At 40.6% G+C, this 23,788-nt stretch overlaps 2 protein-coding genes across 3 annotated transcripts; both read left to right on the top strand.

The window, feature by feature from the left end:
• Window positions 1–225: 225 nt before the first annotated feature.
• Window positions 226–5,732, top strand: LOC149502923 (odorant receptor 59a-like). Of its 2 annotated transcripts, XM_089727600.1 has the most exons (5): window positions 828–1,919; window positions 2,550–2,652; window positions 3,452–3,553; window positions 4,491–4,646; window positions 4,733–5,732. In XM_089727600.1, exons 1-5 carry the CDS (start codon window positions 1,165–1,167, stop codon window positions 4,796–4,798), a joined length of 1,182 nt encoding a protein of 393 aa, XP_089583726.1. In that variant the 5' UTR covers window positions 828–1,164; the 3' UTR covers window positions 4,799–5,732. The 2 variants fall into 2 exon arrangements, with proteins under 2 accessions (XP_089583727.1, XP_089583726.1); XM_089727601.1 differs by lacking the exon at window positions 4,733–5,732 and having other exon boundaries at window positions 226–1,919; window positions 3,385–3,553; window positions 4,491–4,628.
• A 6,409-nt stretch (window positions 5,733–12,141) lies between these two features.
• On the top strand, window positions 12,142–16,072 carry LOC114242685 (odorant receptor 2a-like). Its single transcript, XM_028173944.2, has 5 exons — window positions 12,142–12,898; window positions 13,418–13,520; window positions 14,305–14,406; window positions 15,701–15,856; window positions 15,942–16,072. The coding sequence occupies exons 1-5, from the start codon at window positions 12,144–12,146 to the stop codon at window positions 16,005–16,007; spliced, it is 1,182 nt and encodes a 393-aa protein (XP_028029745.2). The 5' UTR covers window positions 12,142–12,143; the 3' UTR covers window positions 16,008–16,072.
• The last annotated feature ends 7,716 nt before the right edge of the window (window positions 16,073–23,788 follow it).

The raw sequence follows: 23,788 nt of genomic DNA, 5'->3' as shown, positions 1-23,788 counted from the left end.
TCCGGAGCAGATATCTGCGTCTCCGTTAAAAAAAGCAGGGCAGGCTGCGCCGTCTCAAGGTGGTGGTGTACGGCGTCAAGGTTGCTATGTAGGCCCCTGACATTGCTGAAATCCACATTAAATGTGGAATGGGGAGCCGCCTGTAAAACCCTTTTCTTTTTTTTCGACTTCATTAATTAAGTTGTTATATTTCCGGAGAGTAGGATAAGGAGAGGTAGGATGTTAGAGGTGAGATCGAGGCAACACCTGAATGAAGCGCGGAACATAGTACATGCTCGACCACGGGTTGCGTGAGAGACTGACGCAGGGCATGGAAGGGCCCCCAGTCCACTCTGCGTGCGATCGCCGGGATCCACTCCGGTCTCCGACTCCGGCACGACGACCGCACGACAGAATTTTACACCGGTTGGCGGGACAGCTTCCCGGGGCGGAGTTTAGTAGAGACACCCGGGTTCAGGTCCCCTACTGACCGGCGGGCGGCAGCGGGTACCGTTTCACTGGGTCTCCCTATACCCCCGTCAAACAATCACGCCCCGTGAGTTCGCACGCACGTCTGCTCCGCAAGTTCCAGGCGTCACCAAGACTCACCCACAACAAGGAAGGGGAAAGGGAAGGGATAGAACTGGCTCTCCAACCCACACGCCGGAACACAGCTAGGCTATTTGGCGGCGGACTCTAGTTGGAGGGTGGTCGCCAGCCAGTCGGACTAAGTCCTACCACCGGTTATGTTTTCGGCTCCCGTTTAGCACCACCCAGGGGTCACTTGTAGGGAATCGCGGGTTAAACCTACGGAAGTGGGAAGCACCAACCCCCAATTATGCTTTGAGGTCGTTCTTATAAACACCAGTACGAGTGACCGAAAAAAAAACTTACTCAAGACCCTTGGGTTTGGATTGTCGATCGCGTACTTATAATCCACTAGCGTATAAAATGAATAATTTAGTGCCACCATTAAAAATACAAGCATTTTTTAAAGGCTTTATTGCTAATACGTACGTAACCCCTTTCCACATGTATTATTACTTCATACATAAGTAAAAAACGTCAATTAGATGAAACAAGTAATTTGTGAAAAAAAGAAATTTTATTGTCTTTAAATTTTAATTTCTATTCTTTAAAAGATATAAAACCGCTACGACATTTCAATAAAATAGTTAAATTGAAATGACACGAATAACGGACGTTTTCAGATTGAACTTCATATTTTGGAAATTTCTTGGAATATGGGGTAAATCTGCACCATCGAAATACAATATGGCTTACACAGCTCTTTATCTTTCTGCCAGTTTATTTGTATACGACATTTTCTTGACACTCAATCTCATTCACACTCCTCGCAAGCTGGAAACCTTACTTCGAGAGACAATGTTCTATTTTAACCATTTAGTCGCAATGACCAAAATTCTAATGATGTTTATTAGGAGAAAGAAAATTTTGGTGATATTCGATCTGTTAGATTGCGAAGAGTTCAAGCCTAGTGATGAAGATAGCCAAGAGATAATGAAACGAAAGAACGAATTTTACTACATTTATTGGAGAATTGTTGCAGTGACATCTAATTTATCATGTTTTATGCAGGTTGTTGGTCCGTTGATAAAAATGTTAATCTGGAAAAGCGAATTAGGGTTGCCTGTATGCAAATATTACTTTATGAGTGATGAATTCAGAAATAAATATTTTGTCATCTGGTACATTTATCAGTCGTTCGGAATTTACAATCAAATGGTGAACAATCTTAACCTCGATACATTCAACTGCGGAATGTTGTGGATGGCTGTGGGTCAACTACAGATTTTGAAGACGAAATTTGTTAATTTTAAGCTAAATGACATTGAAAACAGCTTGGACTTAAAGACGAGGGATGATATGCAGACAGAAAGGCTGAGAAAATATCTGACGCATTACGAGATTATTCTAAAGTGAGTACCTAAAAACTGGTATTTTAATTGAAAATCGCAAGTAATTAATACACTCTATATGGAAAAAAAAGATAGGTTGCATTTTTTGTTACTGATTCTCAACAAAATAGTCCTGAAATAAATACGTGCCAAAGTGTGTATTTTGCTCTGTTATTGGTTTTACACGCATACTAATTGGATATACTGTTTCAATCCCATATTTAAAGAGGAACAGATGGAAGGAGAAGGCTAGATGTGACCTTAAGAATATGGCTTTAAATAGTAAATGAAAATTGTATTCCGTTTACTAATGTTCGCTCCGTTTTAAAAATTCGGTTATATCTATAAATCACCGATGTTTACACCTTAAGTGAACACTTACATTTAATTGTATATATTCGTATTACATTTTCTCTTCCCTTGTTTTTGTAGTTGTTGTTTTCTTTAAAAAACTACATTGCTTGACATTCAGAGGAAAAAAAACTCCAGTGAACTCCAGTCTTTGCCTGCTTAAGTTTGGTTTGGTTTAGTGTTGGTCGTTAATGCTTGTTTAACTTCAGAACCGGATACAAAGGGTCAATACACCCTGTAAACAAATTATGCTAAATATAGCGAAGGAGGAGGAAAATTTATGCCAAATATTATTAACAGGTACTGCGCCACTGTCCAGGATATACTAAACATAACGATATTTGTACAATTAGGAATGTCGTCAATTGTAATCTGCGTCGGATTATGTGGATTTGTTGCAATGGTAAAATTTTATGAATATTTTACTATTATTAAATTTTTATATATAAATTAAATTAAATTAACGTGTCTTTGATTCTGGTAGTAGTTTTATGAATCATAATATGATTAACATTTATAAGTCCCGATGGGTGAATATCATAACTCGGACTCTTTTTGCGCCAAGCAGTAATGCGATCCTACTCGAAAGGTGGGATGGCCTATAATGACATTGCAATACAATCGATAATTCGACATCATATCTCAAGATGAGTAGCGGCATTCCTATTGTCATTGATGCCTATAGGAATCAATGACAATAGAATCAAAATGCTCCGTTACCAGGTGGATCATGAGCAACATTCATGTCTAACAATAATATTTTCGATGAAATAGATCAACTCGCTACTCGTTTTTGTTACTAATACGCCATACTACCATTGCATGTAGGTTTTCTTTTGTTGCTTAGATGGGTGGACGAACTCCAAGCCCACCTGGTGTTAAGTGGTTCCTGGAGCCCATAGACATCTACAACGTAAATTCCGCCACCCACCTTGAGATTTGGGTTCTAAGGTCTCAGTATAGTTACGACGGCTTTCGATCCCCCCCAAACCGAACCGCATTACTGCTTCACGGCAGAAACAGGTAGGGTGGTGGTACCTACCCGTGTGGACTCACAAGAGGTCCTACCACCAGTAAATTCTCAGTTGAAATTCTCTGTCTATAGTATAACACTCAGTTTATTTACTATCGACAGAGACGCAATGGCGAAATAGCGCATACACTGGATATTACGCCACAATTACGCCAATTTTTTTTTATAGCCTTCGAATACCGAAACAGCGATTTTCATGTCCAGCTACTTAATAACAATGACAATGCAAATTTTTGTACCGTCTTGGATGGGAACTCAAATCAGTTTTGAGGTAGGTACATTTTTTTCAATTTCTACTTGTAGGATCTCAAAAGTTATCGAGTGGCGACCGCGTACCGGAAAGCGCAACGTGGGTATTCCTCCCAAGAGGCGGACCTGTTAAAATTCCCCGGAATCCGTTGAGTACAGGCTGCGCAAGGCTGGTTATTATAGGAAGCCTTGGAGGAGGCCTTTGTCCAGCAGTATTTGTAAAGCACTTTTTCCATAAGTATAGGATTCCTTAAATATAGTGAATACAATCACAGTTAGCGGTAACTTTGTTTTGTTTATTAAAATTATTAATATATAAAATCATCATTGGGACATTGTGGTTCGTAGTATGAACCACAATTTAAATATTTAGAATAATCAAATTTGGCTTAAAAGTAGTGGAAAAAGCGTTCAACTTATTTAATGGCCGAGCAGATGATTTGTCATTCTCAATTATATAGTACCACTTGAATAAGCAGAACGAAGGAAGCAAAATTTCGTCGAGATTCGTCTCCTGATAAAAGTCACTATCTTGTGAATATGCTTAGTGTTAATTGTTTGATTATGCTCCTGTATAAGTGTATTAGTATTGCTTGCAGTGTATATTTGTAGTACTTTTATTGCATATACGTATGCTGAACAAGCTCACGGCTCAGAAGCTGTTTCGTTGCCGACGCCCATAGACATCATAATGTGAATGCTGTCCGCCACTTTTAGACATGAGGTCAAAGTATCAATTGTATAATATGTAAAGTAATGTTATTACATGAAATCACGTTTCGTTTTGAATTTACTTAAGTAAAAGTCTACAGAAATTATATTAGATTACAAGTTTAGGGTTAAAACGAATAAAATGAAAAAAGGTCACAAAGAAGTATATTTTTTTGCCACATACACATGTAATCGGAGTATTCAATATCAATGAGCCTTTCAACAAAGTCCACATTATATTTTTTTAGTGTGGTGAACTAATGTCAGCGGCTTACAGCTGCGAATGGATACCAAGATCAAAATTGTTTAAGCGCAGCTTGATACTGTTCGTCGAGAGAGCCAAAACACCAGTCAGAATAACAGGTCTCAAAATATTCACATTGAGCTTGGACACTTTTACTTCGGCAAGTTCTACACTTTTTCATATAGTGATTCTAGTTTTATTTAATTTTGATACAGTGTCAAAACTATCCTAATCTTTTAATTTCAGATTATGAAGACAACTTATTCATTCTTCACTCTCATTAGACAATTGCAAGTTGACGAAGTAAACTGAAAAAAGAGGTCTACAAAATATTTTTATTTCTGTTTTTAATGGCCTCGATTGTAAGCCTTTAACCCAACAAAGAAACACTTGAACAGTAGTTATAGCGGACCTTATTCAAATGAACACTAAATCATTATTTTTGTGAAAAGTTAATGATTTAAAATTTTAAATAAAAAAAGTAATAATAATAATCCTGCACTTTTCACGTCACACGCATGATGTGGGTAATCTAGCCGGTCACCGTCCTCGTCGAACCCGTCACTTGCGACGAAGGACTCGACGAGCGAATTAACCCATAGACACAGTCCACTGAGTTTCTCGCCGGATCTTCTCAGTGGGTCGCGTTTCCGATCCGGTGGTAGATTCTGCGAAGCACTGCTCTTGCTAGGGCTAGTCTTAGCAACACTCCCGGTTTGAGCCCCGTGAGCTCACCTACACGTCAAGGAGAAGCTGATATAGCCTCTCAAGGCTATCAGCATAGGAAGGAAGAAAAAAAAGTAATGTATTGTATGATCTATGGTTGGTTTATCGCAGATTTTGCTTCTAAATGGCGTCATATAATGAAAATTTTGAAAATTAAGAACTTAGCGTGTTCTGTATTCAGAGGTGAATTAGTGTAATTGCATTGTGGCTAATAAATACTAATTTATTTTGTAACATGCACTATGTTTCTGTTTCTTTAGTATTAAGACAAATTGTAAGCTTCAAGTTAGCACTGTAATCTGAAACATAGGCATTAGACCTTAAATAAATGTAGCGTAAAAAGAAATGTTTTTAATGCTGAATACATATTTTTGTTCTGGGAATGATTTAATGTTTTTATAATGAAATCAGTAAATTAATTACGCGAAACCGCTTGAATGTACTAATCGCTAATCACCTGAATATACTATATTTATTATAAATAAATCAATTAAATAGCACTAAGTGATGGAAAAAATAATCGAGTGTTTATTATTTCTGTTCATTTTCCTTATTCCTATTTAATTATTATACACATAACTATTCTTATACCTGTTATTACTACGATCTTATGGCTCCTCTTCACAATCGGCCATGATGGGCCAACAAATGATCGTCCATCATCGCAGCCATGATCGCGCAACTCTCCACACAATCGTGAACGTTCATTTACTGACTGTCTACTGATATGTTAAGACGTCTAGGTATCGATGATGGAAATCGAGGAGAGCGCGGCTGCGGCAATATTTTTAGTTAGCTCAAATATAGTCATTTAGTTAATGTGCGCGAAAAAATAATCGTGAAAACTTTTTTTTTATTCCCCTTGTAGACAGAAGAGCATACGGCCCACCTGATGATGAGTGGTTACCGTCGCCCATGGACTTCAGCAATGCTAAGAGCAGAGCCAATCCGCTGCCTACCGATAACGATAAACAAGATGGAGGAAGAGAAGGTGGTGGGTGGTGGCTATCAATCGGAAGAAAACAAGGTCCACGCAACCGTAGTTTTGTAGTCGACACAATTGACACACACTTGAGACAACTACATCCTGACTAATCGGCGATGGTGTGGACGCTCACACAATCATGGGTCATCATTCCTTTGATCTACCGACACAACGCCGATTGAGCACGATCATACGCGATGATGGCCGATCACACACATTTATGCCCTCTACACTATCGTGAGTTTCTATAATCGCCCATCATGGCCGATTGTGAAGAAGAGCCTTTACAGAGAGCTCGTTGTATTCATTCCCGCTCGCAACGCCGTCGAGTGCAGACGTGTTTCCCGAGTTGTCGACAAGCCTACGCGCGCACGCCGCTGCCGTGGCATCTAACGCCCTCTCCTACCCTGCGCCCGCGTCGCTCACATCGAATTCGTCCATCGCAACTTAATCGCGGCTAGTTAGGCTCCGATACCGAATCGGAGATGGACTTTGGGTCCGCGTCGAGCCCACGACCCGAAACCTCTGATTCGCACACTCGCGCCGTCGAGTCCCAGAATTCCACCATAAAACAGTCAAAAACCGAGAACGCCTAACGACTGAAAGTAGTCGTAACGCCGGAATTCGACTCTGCCCGCCGCGACCAAAACGCGTGACCGCGCCAAAAATCGCTGCAATCGTTCGCGGACGCAATTCGTAGGTCGGCAACCCCCGAGCAGCGTATTCGATCATATGGACGTCTATGAGTCCGTATCCCGCAAGTTGTAAATTTAAATCGATAATCAATGGCACAAAATGGACGTGAAAAACCTTTTCTCTTAAGTTAGTATTTTACAATGCTAACGGACTCGCGTTGCAACGCGATCAAATATACGAATTCCTCCGCGCCAATCTGATAGACATTCTACTAGTGCAGGAGACCTGTTTTATGCCCTCGCCTCGTGACCCAAAGTGACGCGAGTTACGTCATGGTTAGGAATGACAGACTCACCGCCCCTAAGGGTGGGACTGCCATTTACGATAGGCGTGCCCTGCACTGCGTCCCTTTCGATAGTCCCACTCTCTCACATATCGAGGCGTCAGTGTGCCGCATCGCACTGACGGGACACCCGCCGATCTTCATCGCATCCGTTTATCTCCCCTCCAACAAACCCCTCCTGAGCAGTGACATCGAGACAATGCTCGGTATGGGAGACTCTGTGATCCTGACAGGTGATTTAAATTGCTACCACACTAGGTGAAACTGTTATTGAACAAACTTAAGCGGTAGATGTCTCGACGCATTTAAAGACGACCTCACATTCGACATAGTCGGCCCTCCAACCTCAACATGTTATCCGTATGACATCGCACTCCGTCCGAGTACAATAGACCTGGCACTGCTTAGGAACATAACTCTGCGCTTAGGCTCCATCGATGCATTTTCAGAGCTCGAATTAGACCACCGACCTGTCGTTATGCAGCACGGTCGCCTCCACAACCCAGACCAAGTCACGAGGACCATGGTGGATTGGAAGAAACTGAGCACCGACTTAGCTGATGCCGCTCCACCAATCTTCCACTACGGCCCGGATTCAAACCTATCCCCCGAGGACACCGTAGAATCCATTAATATTCTGACAGAACACATATCTTCTACGATCATAAGATTTTCCAAAAAAGTCGATGTGGAGGACTGCTTCCACCGCATCAAACTCTACCCCGAGCTTAGAAATCTCTTAAGAGAAACGCGGCAATCCGGGCCTACGATCGATATCCCACGGAATCAAACCGCATTCGGGTGCGTCGTCTACAGTGGGAAGTCAAATCCCGGCTAAACGACGCCCAAAATGAGAAATGGGATAGTTATTTAATAAAAACTCGCGCCCAAGCATACTAGCGACTAGCTAGGACCCTCAAGTCCGAAACTATTGTTACTATGCCTCCTCTCGTACGCCCTTCAGGCCAACCGCCGGCATACGATGACGATGACAAGGCAGAGTTACTGGCTGATACACTGCAAGAGCAGTGCACCACCAGTACACGCGGACCCGAAACACACCAAGTTATTCGATAAGGAGGTCGAGCGCCGAGTTTCCCTGCCACCCTCGGACGTGTTACGCCCCATTCTCACAAACGAAGTAGAAGAAGCGATCTACAACTTTTTTTTTTTTTCGGGCGGGGGCCGAACATCCTGCGAGGTCCCGGCGCCTAGGCGGCGCGCGGGGTATATGGGACTCAGCGGTCTGCAAGGTGTGGGAAGCAGACAGCGGGCCCAAGGAATTTTAGGGCCCACCCACTAAACGACTCCCCTGCACTCTTAGACCCGACGTCCGATCCCCTCCGAGGCTAGAACCCGGATGAGGTAGAGGGGTTACCGCGGACAACACTGCAACCAGACAGCGCAGCTCACCCCAAGGACGCCCGGCCGACGGAGCCTTCGAGGCGAATCGAAGGCTCTGAAACGTCGGCCGTCTCGGTACGGCAGCCCGTCAGGCCACCCAGACGGTGCCGCTGTAGCCTGCCGGGTCGGGACGCGATACACCGACAACCGGTTTCTCGATTATAGATACTCCTTGGCAGCGCGCTAGAGTGCTGAGCTAGTAGCGCGGACGCGCGGCCACTACCACCTTAGGTTGCCCCTTGATCTTCACCGGGGGGAGTTCGCCTCTTACAGGGGCCGGAGTCGGGCAAAAGCCCTTCTACGGCCCCCGGCTCAGCAGTGACGGATAGGTGCGGAGAGGGATGAGCTCTCCCTCTCTCGTTTCGCCGCCTCCTTCTGCGAGATGGTATACTCGCAGAAGTCGAGCATCGCCTTCCAGGACTCATCGCTGCCGAGCATCGTAGCCACGACAGTTGGCAACGATAAGTTCGGTCCTATTTGCGAGACAAGGACACGGCGTTGCTCCAGCCATGCGGGGCAATGTGAGAGCGTATGCTCGACCGTTTCCTCGTCGCAGTCACAGTGGTGACACTCCATCGTCGGTTCCCTCCAGGCGATGCAATGCAGGTACTGGCCGAAACACCGATGCACCGGCGTTCGAATCCCGCAGGCGGGTACCAATTTTTCTAATGAAATACGTACTTAACAAATGTTCACGATTGATTTCCACGGTGAAGGAATAACATCGTGTAATAAAAATCAAACCCGCAAAATTATAATTTGGCGTAATTACTGGTGGTAGGACCTCTTGGGAGTCCGCACGGGTAGGTACCACCGCCCCGCCTATTTCTGCCGTGAAGCAGTAATGCGTTTCGGATGGAAGGGTGGGGCAACCGTTGTAACTATACTGAGACCTTAGAACTTATATCTCAAGGTGTGTGGCGCATTTACGCTGTATATGTCTATGGGCTCCAGTAGCCACTTAACACCAGATGGGCTGTGAGCTCGTCCACACATCTAAGCAATAAAAAAAAAAACCTAGAAAAGCAAATCAAACCCGCAAAATTATAATTTGCGTAATTATTAGTGGTAGGTCCTCTTGTGAGTCCGCACGGGTAGGTACCACCTCCCTGCATATTTCAGCCGTGAAGCAGTAATGCGTTTCGGTTTGAACGGTTTTTTTTTTTATTGCCTTTGTAGGCAGACGGGCATACGGCCCACCTGATGGTGAGTGGTTACCGTCGCCCATGAACTTCAGCAATGCCAGGGGCAGAGCCAAGCCGCTGCCTACCGCTTAATACTCTCCACAAGCCTCGTTTGAAGAAGGACATGTCATAGCGCTCGGGAAACACCGTGGAGGGGAGCTCATTCCATAGCCGGATGGTACGTGGCAAAAAAGATCTCTGGAAACGCACTGTGGATGACCGCAGTGGTTCCAGGTAGTATGGATGAACTCTACTCCGGTGGCGGTCGGTGCGATGGTAAAAACGAGATGCTGGTATCATCTCGAACAATTCCTCAGAGCACTCCCCATGGAACATACGGTACAAAATACAGAGGGAACCGAAGTCCCTCCGCAGACCCAGAGGCTCCAAACGATCCGAGAGAATGGGATTATCGACAATCCGAACGGCCCTCCTCTGTATGGAGTCAATGGAAGAAGCTGGTATTTGGGAGCCCCGGCCCAGAGATGGGAGCAGTACTCCACGCGAGGCCGGACTTGTGCTTTATAAAGTAAAAGCCTTTGTCCAGGCGTGAAGTACCGCTTCGCTCTGTTGAGGACTCCCAGCATTTTGGACGCCAGCTTGGCTTTGCTTTCCAAACGACTCCGAAACTGGACATCGCTCGAAATGTTGACCCCAAGTATCCCAATACTCTCGGAAGGTTTCAGGGATACTCCTTGGAATTGCGGCGCCATGACAAAGGGGTCCTTCTTCGCAGTGAACGCGCAAACTTGTGTCTTTATCTAAGTCTAAGTTTTGATCGTCTCTCTTGCACCACGCTCCGAGAGAGACTCTGATGGCCGATATATCGCGCATCCCCCGTGCTGTCATCTGCATAGCAATGCATGCCATCAATAGACAGCATGTCTATACTAATATTATAAAGAGGAAAGATTTGTTTGTTTGTTTGTTTCGAATAGGCTCCGAAACTACTGGACCGATTTGAAAAATTCTTTTTCCATTAGAAGCCGACATAGTCCCTGATGAACATAGGCTACTTTTTTAATTTTTTTATAAAGAGGAAAGATTTGTTTGTTTGTTTGCTTCGAATAGGCTCCGAAACTACTGGACCGATTTGAAAAATTCTTTTTCCATTAGAAGCCGACATTGTCCTTGATGAACATAGGCTACTTTTTTTTTTTTTTTTTTTTTTTTGGTTTCATGTGTGTTTTAATGTTTCCGAAGCGAAGCGAGGGCGGGTCGCTAGTCATTGATATACAGGATGAAAAGGCAGGTGGGGCAGCCATTGTAACTATACTGAGACCTTAGAACTTATAGTGGTGGTATATATATTTTTTTATTGCTTAGATGGGTGTACAAGCTCACAGCCCACTCACCTGGTGTTAAGTGGTTACTGGAGCCCATAGACATCTACAACGTAAATGCGCCACCCACCTTGACATATCTCAAGCTATATCTCAGCAAGCTATTTAAGTCAAATGTGGTCGTTGTTATAATATATGATAGGCAGTGCTTATCAATAAAATTACGCTGCAAGTCCAGCTCTAAACTTATCTTTCGCACATCATAATAGTATTAGCAAGCTGGATGGATGCCTCCTGAACGTTTCTGTGTAATCGAGGCCACAATGCTGCCGCTTTCACAAAAAATAGTTTTTGTTTTATGTAACGTTTTATTTATACGATGTGACATTATAGTGGACGTGTCTGGATGACAACAGCGGTATAGTTGTCCATTCTTCAATTTTACAACGAAATCGTACAATATTACATTGTTAATATACTTATGTGTTTTTGTTTGTTTTCCGTCAAGAAAATGTATTGTAAATAAAAATATATTGAAACTCTTGCATAAGAGACCTTCAGCTCTAACGTTAGGAGCGGGCTTAGGGACCCCGGTAACCGTTCTCGTCAAACAAATCAATGCTTTCAGTCCGCTGAGTTTCTCAGCGGGTCGCGATTGCGATCCAGTAATAGACTCATTCGCGAAGCAGCTGCTCTTGAGTCGTTAGGTCTCCTTCGGAGGTGCTCGGGCAGCTACTAGCAAATCCTACCCCTCCTGGCTGAGCCTTTGCTCGTTCACCTGACCTAATGAGACTGGAAAGGCCTCCGGGTCACCAGTACTAATTCAATAATAATTAAAAAAAACCTCTAGCGTATAAAATGAATAATTTAGTGCCACCATTCAAAATTCCAACATTTTTGAAAGGTTCTATTACTAATACGTGCGTAACCCCTTTTCAGATGTGTTATTACTTCATACATAAGTAAAAAACAACAATTAGTTGAAACAAGTAATTTGTGAAAAGAAGAAATTTTATTGTCCTTAAATTTTAATTTCTATTCTTTAAAAGGTATAAAACCGCTGGCTAATACATTTCAATGAAATAGTTAAATTGAAATGACACGAATAACGGACGTTTTCAGTTTGAATTTCATATTTTGGAAATTTCTTGGATTATGGGGTAAATCTGCACCATCCAAATATAACATGGCTTACACAGTTTTTTATCTTTTTGCCAGTTTATTTGTATACGACATTTTCTTGACACTCAATCTCATTCACACTCCTCGCAAGCTGGAAACTTTAGTTCGAGAGACAATGTTCTATTTCAACCATTTAGTCGCAGTGACCAAAATTCTAATGATGTTTATTATGAGAAAGAAAATTTTGGTGATATTCGATCTGTTAGATTGCGAAGAGTTCAAGCCTAATGATGAAGATAGCCAAGAGATAATGAAACGAAAAACCGATTTTTACTACATTTATTGGAGAATTGTTGCAGTGACATCCAATTTATCATGTTTCATGCTGGTTATTGGTCCATTGATAAAAATGTTAATCTGGAAAATCGAATTAGGATTGCCTGTATGCAAATTTTACTTTATGAGTGATGAATTGAGAAATAAATATTTTGTCATCTGGTACATTTATCAGTCGTTCGGAATTTACAATCAAATGGTGAACAATCTTAACCTCGATACATTCAACTGCGGAATGTTGTGGATGGCTGTGGGTCAACTACAGATTTTGAAGACGAAGTTTGTTAATCTTAAGCTAAATGACTTTGAAAATGGCTTGGACTTAAAGTCGAGGGATGATATGCAGATAGAAAGGCTGAGAAAGTATCTGACGCATTACGAGATCATTCTAAAGTGAGTACATAAAATCTGATATTTTAATTGAAAACCGCAAGTAATTAATACTCTATATGGAAAAAAAGGAAGGTAGGTTGCGTTTTTTGTTACTGATTCTCAACAAAATAGTCCTGAAATAAATACGTGCCAAAATGTGTATTTTACTAATTGGATATAGTGTTTCAATCCCATATTTAAAAAGGAAAAGATGGAAGAAAAGGCTAGAAAAATTCGATTATAAATAACCGATAATTACACTTTAACTTAACATTTGCAATTAATTGTATGTATTACATTTTCTCTACCCTTGGTTTTGTAGTTTTCTTTTTCTTTAAAAAAAAAACAGACAAACAGACAACTTGACAAACAGAGGAAAAAAAGGCAATGAGCTTGTCTTTGCCTGCTTAAATAGGTTTAGTGTTGGTCGTTAATGCTTGTTTAACTTCGGAAACGGATACAAATGGTCAATACCATGTAAACAAATTATGCTAAATATTAGGAAGGAGGAGGAAAGTTTATACCAAATATTATTAACAGGTACTGCGCCATTGTCCAGGATATACTAAACATAACGATATTTGTACAATTAGGAATGTCGTCAATTGTAATCTGCGTCGGATTATGTGGATTTGTTGCAATGGTAAAATTTTATGAATAATTTGGTATTATTGAATATTATTGTTGAATTATTGAAGTGGCAGTGGGCAGGACACATTGCTCGCGGAACAGATGGCCGTTGGGGCCAGAAGGTTCTTGAGTGGCGACCGCGTACTGGGAGACGTAGCGTGGGTAGGCCTCCCACAAGGTAGGCCGACGACCTATTGAGGTTCGCGGGGATCCGCTGGATGCAGGCAGCGCAGGACCGGTCTTTGTGGCGAGGTTTGGGGGAGGTCTTATGTCCAGCAGTGGACGTCCATGGGCTGATAGATAGATAGATAGAATATTTACAGATAATAACGTGTCTTTGATTCTTGTAGTAGCTATTATGAATTATTATCATTTATAAGTCACGACGGGTAAACATCATAACTCGGACTATTTTTGCGCCAAGCAATCCTACTCGAAAGATGGGATGGCCTATAATGAAATTGCAATAGAATCTATACTTGATCTCAAATCTCAAGATGGGTAGCGGCATTTTTATTGTCATTGATGCCGATAGGCTCCGTTACCACCTTAAGAGGTGGGTCAGGAGCAACAATAATATGTAACAATAATATTTTCAATGAAATAGATCAACTCGTAACTCATTCGTATTTGTTACTAATACGCCATACTACCATTGCATGTAGGTTGAAATTCTCTGTCTATAGTATAACACTCAGTTGTATGTACTATAGACAGAGACGTAATGGCGAAATACCGCATACACTGGAGAAGAGAGTGGGCCTTTCGAGGCCACAATTACATCATTTTTTTTATAGCCTTCAAATACGGAAACAGCAATTTTCATGTTCAGCTACTTAACAACAATGACTATGCAAATTTTTGTACCGTCTTGGATGGGAACTCAAATCAGTTTTGAGGTAACTACATTTTTTTTTTCAATTTTTACTTGTAGGACCTCAAAAGTTCTCAAGTGGCGACCTCGTACCGGAAAGCGCAACGTGGGTATTCCTCCCAAGAGGCGGACCTGCTAAAAGTCGCGGGAAGACTGGTTATTATGGCGATTCTTGGAGAAGGCCTTTGTCCAGCAGTACGCGTCGGTGGATTGAAAAAAAAACTGTAGGATCTCGATGTTTCTTATTTGTCTAGCACTTTCTCCAATAGTATACGATTCTTTAAAGATAGTGAGTACAGTCACGGCTAACGACAAATTTGTTTTGTTTATTAAAACCATTTTATATAAAATCATCATTGGGACATTGATGGTTCATACTTTAAAGCTTTTGAATAATCTATATTGGCTTAAACTTTGTTGCTAAAATCTTCAATTTATTTAATGGCCAAGAAGATGATTTTTTATTCTGAATTGAATAAGCAGAACGAACGAAGCAGAATTTAGTAGAGTCCTACATTTTATTTCGTTACTTTGGTCACTTCGTCAGTCGAGTGGTTGCTGATCCTCATTACAGGAGAAACTCCGCAGGTTCGACTCCTGGTAAGAGTCACTATCTTGTAAAATATTTTTGGTGTTAATTGTTTGATTATGCTCCTAAGTGCATAAGTGAGTCGACTATTATCAAAGCCGGCAATGTGACTTTTGGACAATTATTGGTAAATCAGAAAAACGAATTATTGACTTTGTATTACATTGGCAGTCACAAAACTCTTCTGAACGACATCTTAGATAAATAACAGGTTAACTATTAACTTTTATTTAATGCAGGTTTTGAACCGTATTCTTTGAAGGAGACGATTATATTCAAATCAATCTGTATTGACATATCAATAAATTTTTTTTGTCCAAATGCACAGATTGCCACCTTTGATAATAGACGACTCAAGTATTGCTCGCAGTGTATATTTGTAGTACTTTTATTGCATATATGTATGCTGAACGAGCCCACGGCTCAGAAGCTGTTTCCTTGTCGAGGCCCATAGATACCATAATGTGAATGCTGCCCTCCACCTTTAGACATGAGGTTAAAGTATCAATTGTATAATACGTAAAGTAACGTTATTACATGAAATCACCTTTCGTTCTGAATTTACTTATATAAAAGTCTACAGAAATTATATTAGATTACAAGTTTAGGGTTAAAACGAATAAAATGAAAAAATGTCACAAAGAAGTATATTTTTTTACCACATATACTTGTAATCGGAGTATTCAATATCAATGAGCCTTTCAACAAAGTCCACATTAATTTTTTTTAGTGTGGTGAACTAATGTCAGCGGCTTACAGCTGCGAATGGATACCAAGATCAAAATTGTTTAAGCGCAGCTTGATACTGTTCGTCGAGAGAGCCAAAACACCAGTCAGAATAACAGGTCTCAAAATATTCACATTGAGCTTGGACACTTTTACTTCGGCAAGTTCGACACTTTTTCAAATAGTGATTCTAGTTTTATTAATTATGGTACAGGGTCAAAATTATTCTAATCTTTTAATTTCAGATTATGAAGACAACTTATTCATTCTTTACTCTCATTAGACAATTGCAAGTTGACGAAGTAAACTGAAAAAAGCGGTCTACAAAATATATATTTTTCTGTTTTTTTAATGGCCTCGATTGTAAGCCTTTAAGCCAACAAAGAGACACTTGAAAATTATGTAGATATAGCGAATCTTATTCAAATTAACTTAAATCATTATTTTTGTGACAAGTAAATTATTTAAACATTTATATTAAAAAAAAAGTAATAATAATAATCCTGCACTTCTCACGTCACAGCGCATGATGTGGATAATCTATGTATCTATACTGTATTGTATGATCTATGGTTGGTTTGTCGCAGATTTTACTTCTAAATGGCGTCATATAGGTAATGAAAATTTTGAAAATTAAGAACTTAGTGTTGTAACGTAATGTTACAACTTAAATCGTCTGCAAAATAAAAAGATAAAAAAAAAACCTTAAAACAAAAGTATTTATGTTCAAAGCAGTTATTTTATCGACTGTACCGCTGAGATGAGAACAATAGTTCCCACCTCCCCTCGAGACGTAGGTTCGGCTGGCGCAGACACTGCGCAGCCGCCGGCAGTCGTCACTAGACTTCCTTATTAGTCTTACGTTTGTATTCGAGTTCAGTTAAAGTTCGTTTTCAAACCTAGACGACTTACCTACAAATAATTTATTAAAAAAAAATATATTTAGTACAGCAATATCGTGTGCTGTTTAATATTAACACGATTAAAATAAACGGATTCGACCCCGCTTTTAGGGTGAGTTGGAAATGGCATATTATATATTTTTAATGCATTATTTTTTTTTATATTTTACTAATCATGCACAGCTTGTTTGCTTCTTCACTTGTTTTTTTTGCTTTCATTTTTTATTCTGCATTTACTCCGTTCTGGTTGACCACTACCACGATAATCTCGCCACAAGTTGTGGGTACCTTGCTCGAGTTCTCGTTGGTCAACCAGATCGGAAGGTAGATAAACCAGTTTGTGAAATTGGTCTTATCGCTTCCAGGGTTCATGCCTAGCTGCTTTTTCACGCTTCTTGCTTATTGCTTCACCCGATAACTGCGTGTGCTGAAAAGGTCATCTCCGCCCAGTAACCCGTACCCTGGTGATCTAGCCAGCCCAGGAAACCTCCAGGAGTCCAGACGTGGTGCTTCAGCGGGTCAACCCACGTCCGTTGGCTGCCGGAATTCAGGAGGGTAACCTACAGAGGGAGAGTCAGATCGGCCGTACAACCACGCCCTACAAATTTGTGTGCTCAACTGCCTGTGTTTTTTTTGTGTAATATATATTTTTTTTTACTGAGACATTAGTGTTTTGTTTTTTTCCTAAGGGAAAGACTAAGCAGTTGTCGCACTGGCGCCCTTTACGTGGTTATATCTGACTTTGCCTCTTGAGTCTAGTGGTTGCAGATTATACGTGTGTGTGTGTGTCCTTTTGTTAAACATTATTGTGTTGTGATTGTCCTAAGTGTTGTAAAAATCGTCGTACTGTACATGTCCTATATTGTGTTATTTTTGTGTACCTACATTTTTAGTTTATGATACTCTTACAAACCTAACGTTTTTTATTTAAGATTTGTTTCAAGCAAAAATAGGTACAATCAAAATCAAAAGTGCAATCAGATTCAAAAATTTTTTCTTTGTTTATTTAAAATTTAATAAAACAAAAAGCTTGTTTTTTTGTATTAATACAATCCAGACGATTTTTTTATTATTTAAATAGTACATATATATTTTTACTTTATTTTCATCTTCTGGATTTTTTTTATTTAGTCCTAGACGTTTTATTGGTACGAACTTTGTAACAGAACGGAGTTTTTTTTTCTTAACTATATTCCTTTATTTTACTCGTATGCCATTTCGGGCTAACTCTGAGGCATCACTATGGTTTTTACGATAAAATTTTTATCCCTTCAAAAAACTGAACTGGAATACGAAGTCGCGATAAGAGGTGAGACCCCCGGTGCTACGGTGGCTGATCTTAGGAAACAGATTAGCAAATTAAGTCAATCTTTTCCTTCAGAAGATGTATTATGTTCTCATCTCGAACCCCTAGATGATCTTCAAGCTGTTTTGGACTTGCTGAATAAAGTCAATGCAAGTCTCGAGTCAAGCCCTACTGATAAAAGTACATTATCGCGCATAGAAAATATTTTTCATCACCTTTATCATAGGATCAACAGAATAGTGGTTGATGAAGTAGAGAAGCCGCACTCTGCTTGTAGTAAACTTTTTAAAGAATCTTACGAAAAATTCCAGAAATTAAGCAAAAAGGCAGTTGATCCTCTATTAGTTGGTGTATCTAGTTCAGCATCTGCTTCTGTACCTGGCATTCAGGCACCAATTAATGTCGCTGTTACTTGTGATAGAGGTGTTACTTCAGAACTGAGTAGGCTGAAGTTCGATGGTAAATCATGTGTTCGATCTTTTATTCAACGTGTTTACGAATTTAGCGAGGCTCGTAGCATCCCCGACTCAAAACTTATCTCATATGCTACAGAAATATTTACCGATGATGCGCTGCATTGGTTCAGGAGTGTTAAGGACCAGGTTTCATCTTGGGATGATCTTGTTATTCTTTTAAAAAAAGATTTTGATAAAGCAGACTATGATTACCGTTTACTTGCTGAGATTCGTGCTAGGACTCAAGGGGAAACGGAAAATATTACGATCTACTTAGCTATTCTCTCGGGTATGTTTGCCCGCCTCTTAAAAGCACTTTCGGAAGAGGACAAGCTTGAAATAGTATTACATAATATCCGCCCTTGCTATGCAAGCACTCTAGCCTCTGCTACTGAAATAAGCAACATTGATCAATTGAGATCCTTGTGCAGGAATTATGAAATTGTTCAGTCTAGGCTCGTCCACTTTCGAGAACCATCTGCAGCGACTTCCGATACGTTGGCACCAGAATTTGCGTACAAATATGCGACCAAGGCGAAATCGACCTACGACTATAAATCTAGCTATAGTTACAACAAACAGTCGTATCAACCATTAAAAATAAACAGGAACACTAATATTAATCAAAAATATCTACACAGTATTGAAGAAAGTCATCACGATGCAAGGGAAAAATTACCCTATTGTCCTAGGTGCCGCAACAATACACATAGTTTTAGGGACTGCAGTAATACGGAAGTTTTGTGTTTTAAATGTGGTCGCAAGGGAGTTAAGAAACCTGAGTGTCCAAATTGTACTGGCAAACAGGCTCCAAAAAACTAAATTTGCAGAATTGTAGCAAACCATTGTCCCTGGAACATGTAAAGATACACCGTACCAGCCGGGATGAATGGAAGAATTGGTTAAAAACAATTAGTTTATTTTTTAATGGCTACAAGGTTGCTTCAATTCTGCATACAAAACCAACTAACGATAAAAGACCCTATGTTAATATTAAGATACACGATTTGACAGTTTCCGGCCTTTTGGATTCAGGCTCAGCGGTTACTATTTTAGGCAGCAATGCTCATAGTGCATTAGTTAGTCGTGGGCTGGAGTTGTGTACTGATGATAAATTGACTATTGTTGCGGCTGGTGGACAAAATCTTAGAAGTATAGGCTATATTAATATGCCAGTGCATTTCGAAAACCAGTTCCACATTATTCAGAGTCACGTAGTTCCAGAAGTTCAATCATCGCTTATTTTAGGGATTGACTTTTGGCACACATTTAAAATTTGCCCGAAGTACTTGAGTTCTCTTCATTTCCCCGGCCCTCCATTGGCTAATTTAGATGTTGGTAGCCCAACCAATTTTTTGCGCTCGTATGATTATTTGGACGAATCACAAAAGGCCGTCGTTGACAATATTACCAAGCAGTTTGAAGAAATATCTTTTGAGCGCAAAGGACTTGGACGCACAAACTTAATTACTCACCACATCGACACGGGGAATTCTCCTCCTGTGAGACAGCGCTACTATAGGCTTTCACCAGAGAAACAGAGAATCCTAGTCGAGCAAGTAGACGAAATGCTCCAGCTTGATGTAGTTGAGCCTTGTGAGAGTGCCTGGCAATCCCCGGTATTGCTAGTCACTAAAAAAGATGGTCAGCCGCGGTTCTGCTTAGATAGTAGGAAGCTAAACTCTGTTACAAAACGCGACGCTTATAACTTACCTTACATATCGGAGATATTGGACAACTTGCGAGACGCGCGCTATCTTAGCAGTATTGACTTATCAAAGGCTTTCTGGCAATTACCAATAGCACTCGAAGATAGGGACAAGACGGCATTTTACGTTCCGGGACGAGGGACGTTACGGTTCAAGACTACACCGTTTGGTTTAACCAATGCGCCTTCTACGCAACAGCGGTTAGTCGATTTATTGTTTGGCAACATGGATCACAAGGCGTTCGCATATTTAGATGATGTGATAATAGTAAGTAGCACGTTTGATGAGCATGTTAGTCTTCTTCTTCGTGTGTTAGACAAACTGCGCCATGCTAATCTAACAATTAATTTAGAAAAGTGTGAATTTTTTCGAAGTAAACTTAAATATTTAGGCTATGTGGTCGACGCGAATGGTTTGCGGACTGATCCGGATAAAGTTACAGCCATTCTAAATTACCCAACTCCTACATGTCGTAAGGACTTGAAACGGTTTCTAGGCACGGCAACATGGTACCGGAGATTTGTCCCAAACTTTAGCACTATCGCAGGGCCGCTTAATAAGTTGACATCGAACAAAAAATCAACACCTCCCTTCCAGTGGACAGATGAGGCCGACACTGCGTTCAAAAAACTTAAGGAATCTTTGGTCTCGGCACCTGTTCTCTCCTGCCCAAATTATGATCTGCCTTTCGAAGTCCATACAGATGCAAGTAACTATGGGATAGGTGGTATGCTCACACAAACTATTGACGGGAAAGAGCACCCTATAGCGTATATGAGCAAGTCCTTATCGGGGGCCGAAAAGAATTATAGCATTACCGAACGTGAGACCTTAGCTGTTCTCGTGGCTCTCGAACACTGGCGTTGCTACCTGGAGAACGGAAAGACATTCACGGTTTATACAGACCACAGCGCTCTTAAGTGGTTCCTTTCCTTAAACAATCCTACGGGTAGGCTTGCGCGTTGGGGAGTTCGATTATCGTCGTTTGATTTTGAAATCAAACACCGCCGCTGTGTAGACAATGTGATTCCCGACGCTTTGTCTAGAGCTGTCCCGGTCAATACTATCACTACTGCTAAATCACTCACGACTTCTAGTGATGATTGGTATAAGACCCTTTATAATAATTGTTTGACCCAGCCTGTACATTATCCAAATTATCATATCAAAAATGACGCTCTTTTCCGTTGTAGTAAGAATAAGTGTTATCTCACAAATGAATTTTCGTGGAAAGAGGTAGTTCCTTCAGAACTTAGAAACACTGTCATTGCTGAGAATCATAGTGAGCCAACTGCTGGTCATTTGGGTATTTTTAAGACCTACAGACGTATCGCCCTTAGATACTATTGGCCAGGCATGTATCGAGACGTAGCAAATTTCGTAGGTTCATGTTCCACTTGTCTCAAGTACAAAGTTCAAAACCATGCTACTCTTGGAGAAATGGGTCGCCCCAAGCAGTGCTCTCGACCGTATCAGATGTTATCGATTGATTTAATGGGTCCTTTGCCTGTGACTCGAAAACAAAATTGCCATATTCTAGTGATAACTTGCTGTTTTTCGAAATTTTGTCACATTTATCCAATTAAAAAGGCAACTTCAGACATTATAGTCCGAATTTTAGAAGAGCAAATTTTCCTCGTTCATGGTGTGCCTCAAACAATTTTTCTCGATAATGGCTCTCAGTTCATTAGTAGTCATACAAATGCACTATTCAAAAAGTATAACATACCAAACGTATTTTTCACGCCAAAATATACTCCCCAGGTGAATACCGTAGAGCGGTATAATAAAACAATTATTACTTGTATTTCTACGTTTGTAGATAGCGATCATCGATCATGGGATACTTTTATTCCTAGTGTCCAGTTTGCCATTAATAATTCGGTTAACGAGGCTACTGGTTTCACTCCGTCATTCCTTGTCTTTGGGAGAGAACTAGTAGTATGTGGCTCTCATTATACTGATATTGATTTGGGTGATCAAGTTTTGTTTCTACCTCGAGATGTGTATGCCGAAAACCTAGGGTGTTTGAGCTCCATCTTCGATCAAGTTCAGAAATCTCTATATCACGCACACGTAAAAAACACTGCTAACTATAATTTACGCAGAAAGCCCTTTGAATTTAATGTAGGAGATACTGTTTATAAACGCGCTTACGTCCTGAGTGACAAAGATAAGTATTTTAGTAAGAAGTTAGCACCAAAATATATCAAGTGCAAAGTTGTCGAAAAACTCTCGCCACTTGTCTACGTCCTAGAAGACATGTCGGGTAAAAACATAGGCACTTGGCATATTAAAGACTTGAAAATATTAGGACAACACTCATAGTTGTTACGTTTCGTTTTTGTTGCCCATGCCCATTAAAATCTTTTTTACATTTCTTGCAAAAAGTCGTAAGCCGATAAGACTTATGACTTTCGTTATGCTATGGAGTCTTATAATTTTGCATATTATTTGATTTATTTTGACTGTTGGTGAAGTATGAAAGGTTGTGTGAAAGGAGATTGTAAGAAATTGATACACACTTGAAAATTGCGGATTTTAATTCTAAGATTAAAATCCTTATGCGCGACGGGGGGTAATGTAACGTAATGTTACAACTTAAATCGTCTGCAAAATAAAAAGATAAAAAAAAAACCTTAAAACAAAAGTATTTATGTTCAAAGCAGTTATTTTATCGACTGTACCGCTGAGGTGAGAACAATAGTTCCCACCTCCCCTCGAGACGTAGGTTCGGCTGGCGCAGACACTGCGCAGCCGCCGGCAGTCGTCACTAGACTTCCTTATTAGTCTTACGTTTGTATTCGAGTTCAGTTAAAGTTCGTTTTCAAACCTAGACGACTTACCTACAAATAATTTATTAAAAAAAAATATATTTAGTACAGCAATATCGTGTGCTGTTTAATATTAACACGATTAAAATAAACGGATTCGACCCCGCTTTTAGGGTGAGTTGGAAATGGCATATTATATATTTTTAATGCATTATTTTTTTTTATATTTTACTAATCATGCACAGCTTGTTTGCTTCTTCACTTGTTTTTTTTGCTTTCATTTTTTATTCTGCATTTACTCCGTTCTGGTTGACCACTACCACGATAATCTCGCCACAAGTTGTGGGTACCTTGCTCGAGTTCTCGTTGGTCAACCAGATCGGAAGGTAGATAAACCAGTTTGTGAAATTGGTCTTATCGCTTCCAGGGTTCATGCCTAGCTGCTTTTTCACGCTTCTTGCTTATTGCTTCACCCGATAACTGCGTGTGCTGAAAAGGTCATCTCCGCCCAGTAACCCGTACCCTGGTGATCTAGCCAGCCCAGGAAACCTCCAGGAGTCCAGACGTGGTGCTTCAGCGGGTCAACCCACGTCCGTTGGCTGCCGGAATTCAGGAGGGTAACCTACAGAGGGAGAGTCAGATCGGCCGTACAACCACGCCCTACAAATTTGTGTGCTCAACTGCCTGTGTTTTTTTTGTGTAATATATATTTTTTTTACTGAGACATTAGTGTTTTGTTTTTTTCCTAAGGGAAAGACTAAGCAGTTGTCGCAGTGTGTTCTGTATTCACAGGTGAATTAGTGTAGTTGCACTTTGGCTAATAAACACTAATTTATTTTGTAACATATACTTTGTTTCTGTTTCTTTAGTATTAAATTCAAATTCAAATTCAAATTCAAAATCATTTATTTCAACTTGGATGCCATCAAAAACACGCTTGTTGAAT

The sequence above is a fragment of the Bombyx mandarina genome, chromosome 05 (assembly GCF_030267445.1).
Source record: "Bombyx mandarina strain Sakado chromosome 05, ASM3026744v2".
Lineage (NCBI taxonomy): Eukaryota > Metazoa > Arthropoda > Insecta > Lepidoptera > Bombycidae > Bombyx > Bombyx mandarina.
The sequence above is the reverse complement of the archived record's forward strand: the minus strand, read 5'-3'. Positions and strand labels throughout refer to the sequence as shown.

What these genes read in the sequence shown, in the direction of transcription:
- LOC149502923 (XM_089727600.1), top strand. Translation starts at nt 1,165, where the DNA reads ATGACACGAATAACGGACGTTTTCAGATTGAACTTCATATTTTGGAAA. An exon ending in CATTACGAGATTATTCTAAA is followed by an intron (nt 1,920 to 2,549) that starts GTGAGTACCTAA and finishes TATTATTAACAG; the next exon opens with GTACTGCGCCACTGTCCAGG. An exon ending in GCTTGGACACTTTTACTTCG is followed by an intron (nt 4,647 to 4,732) that starts GCAAGTTCTACA and finishes TTTTAATTTCAG; the next exon opens with ATTATGAAGACAACTTATTC.
- LOC114242685 (XM_028173944.2), top strand. Translation starts at nt 12,144, where the DNA reads ATGACACGAATAACGGACGTTTTCAGTTTGAATTTCATATTTTGGAAA. An exon ending in CATTACGAGATCATTCTAAA is followed by an intron (nt 12,899 to 13,417) that starts GTGAGTACATAA and finishes TATTATTAACAG; the next exon opens with GTACTGCGCCATTGTCCAGG. An exon ending in TATGTGGATTTGTTGCAATG is followed by an intron (nt 13,521 to 14,304) that starts GTAAAATTTTAT and finishes TTTTTTTTATAG; the next exon opens with CCTTCAAATACGGAAACAGC.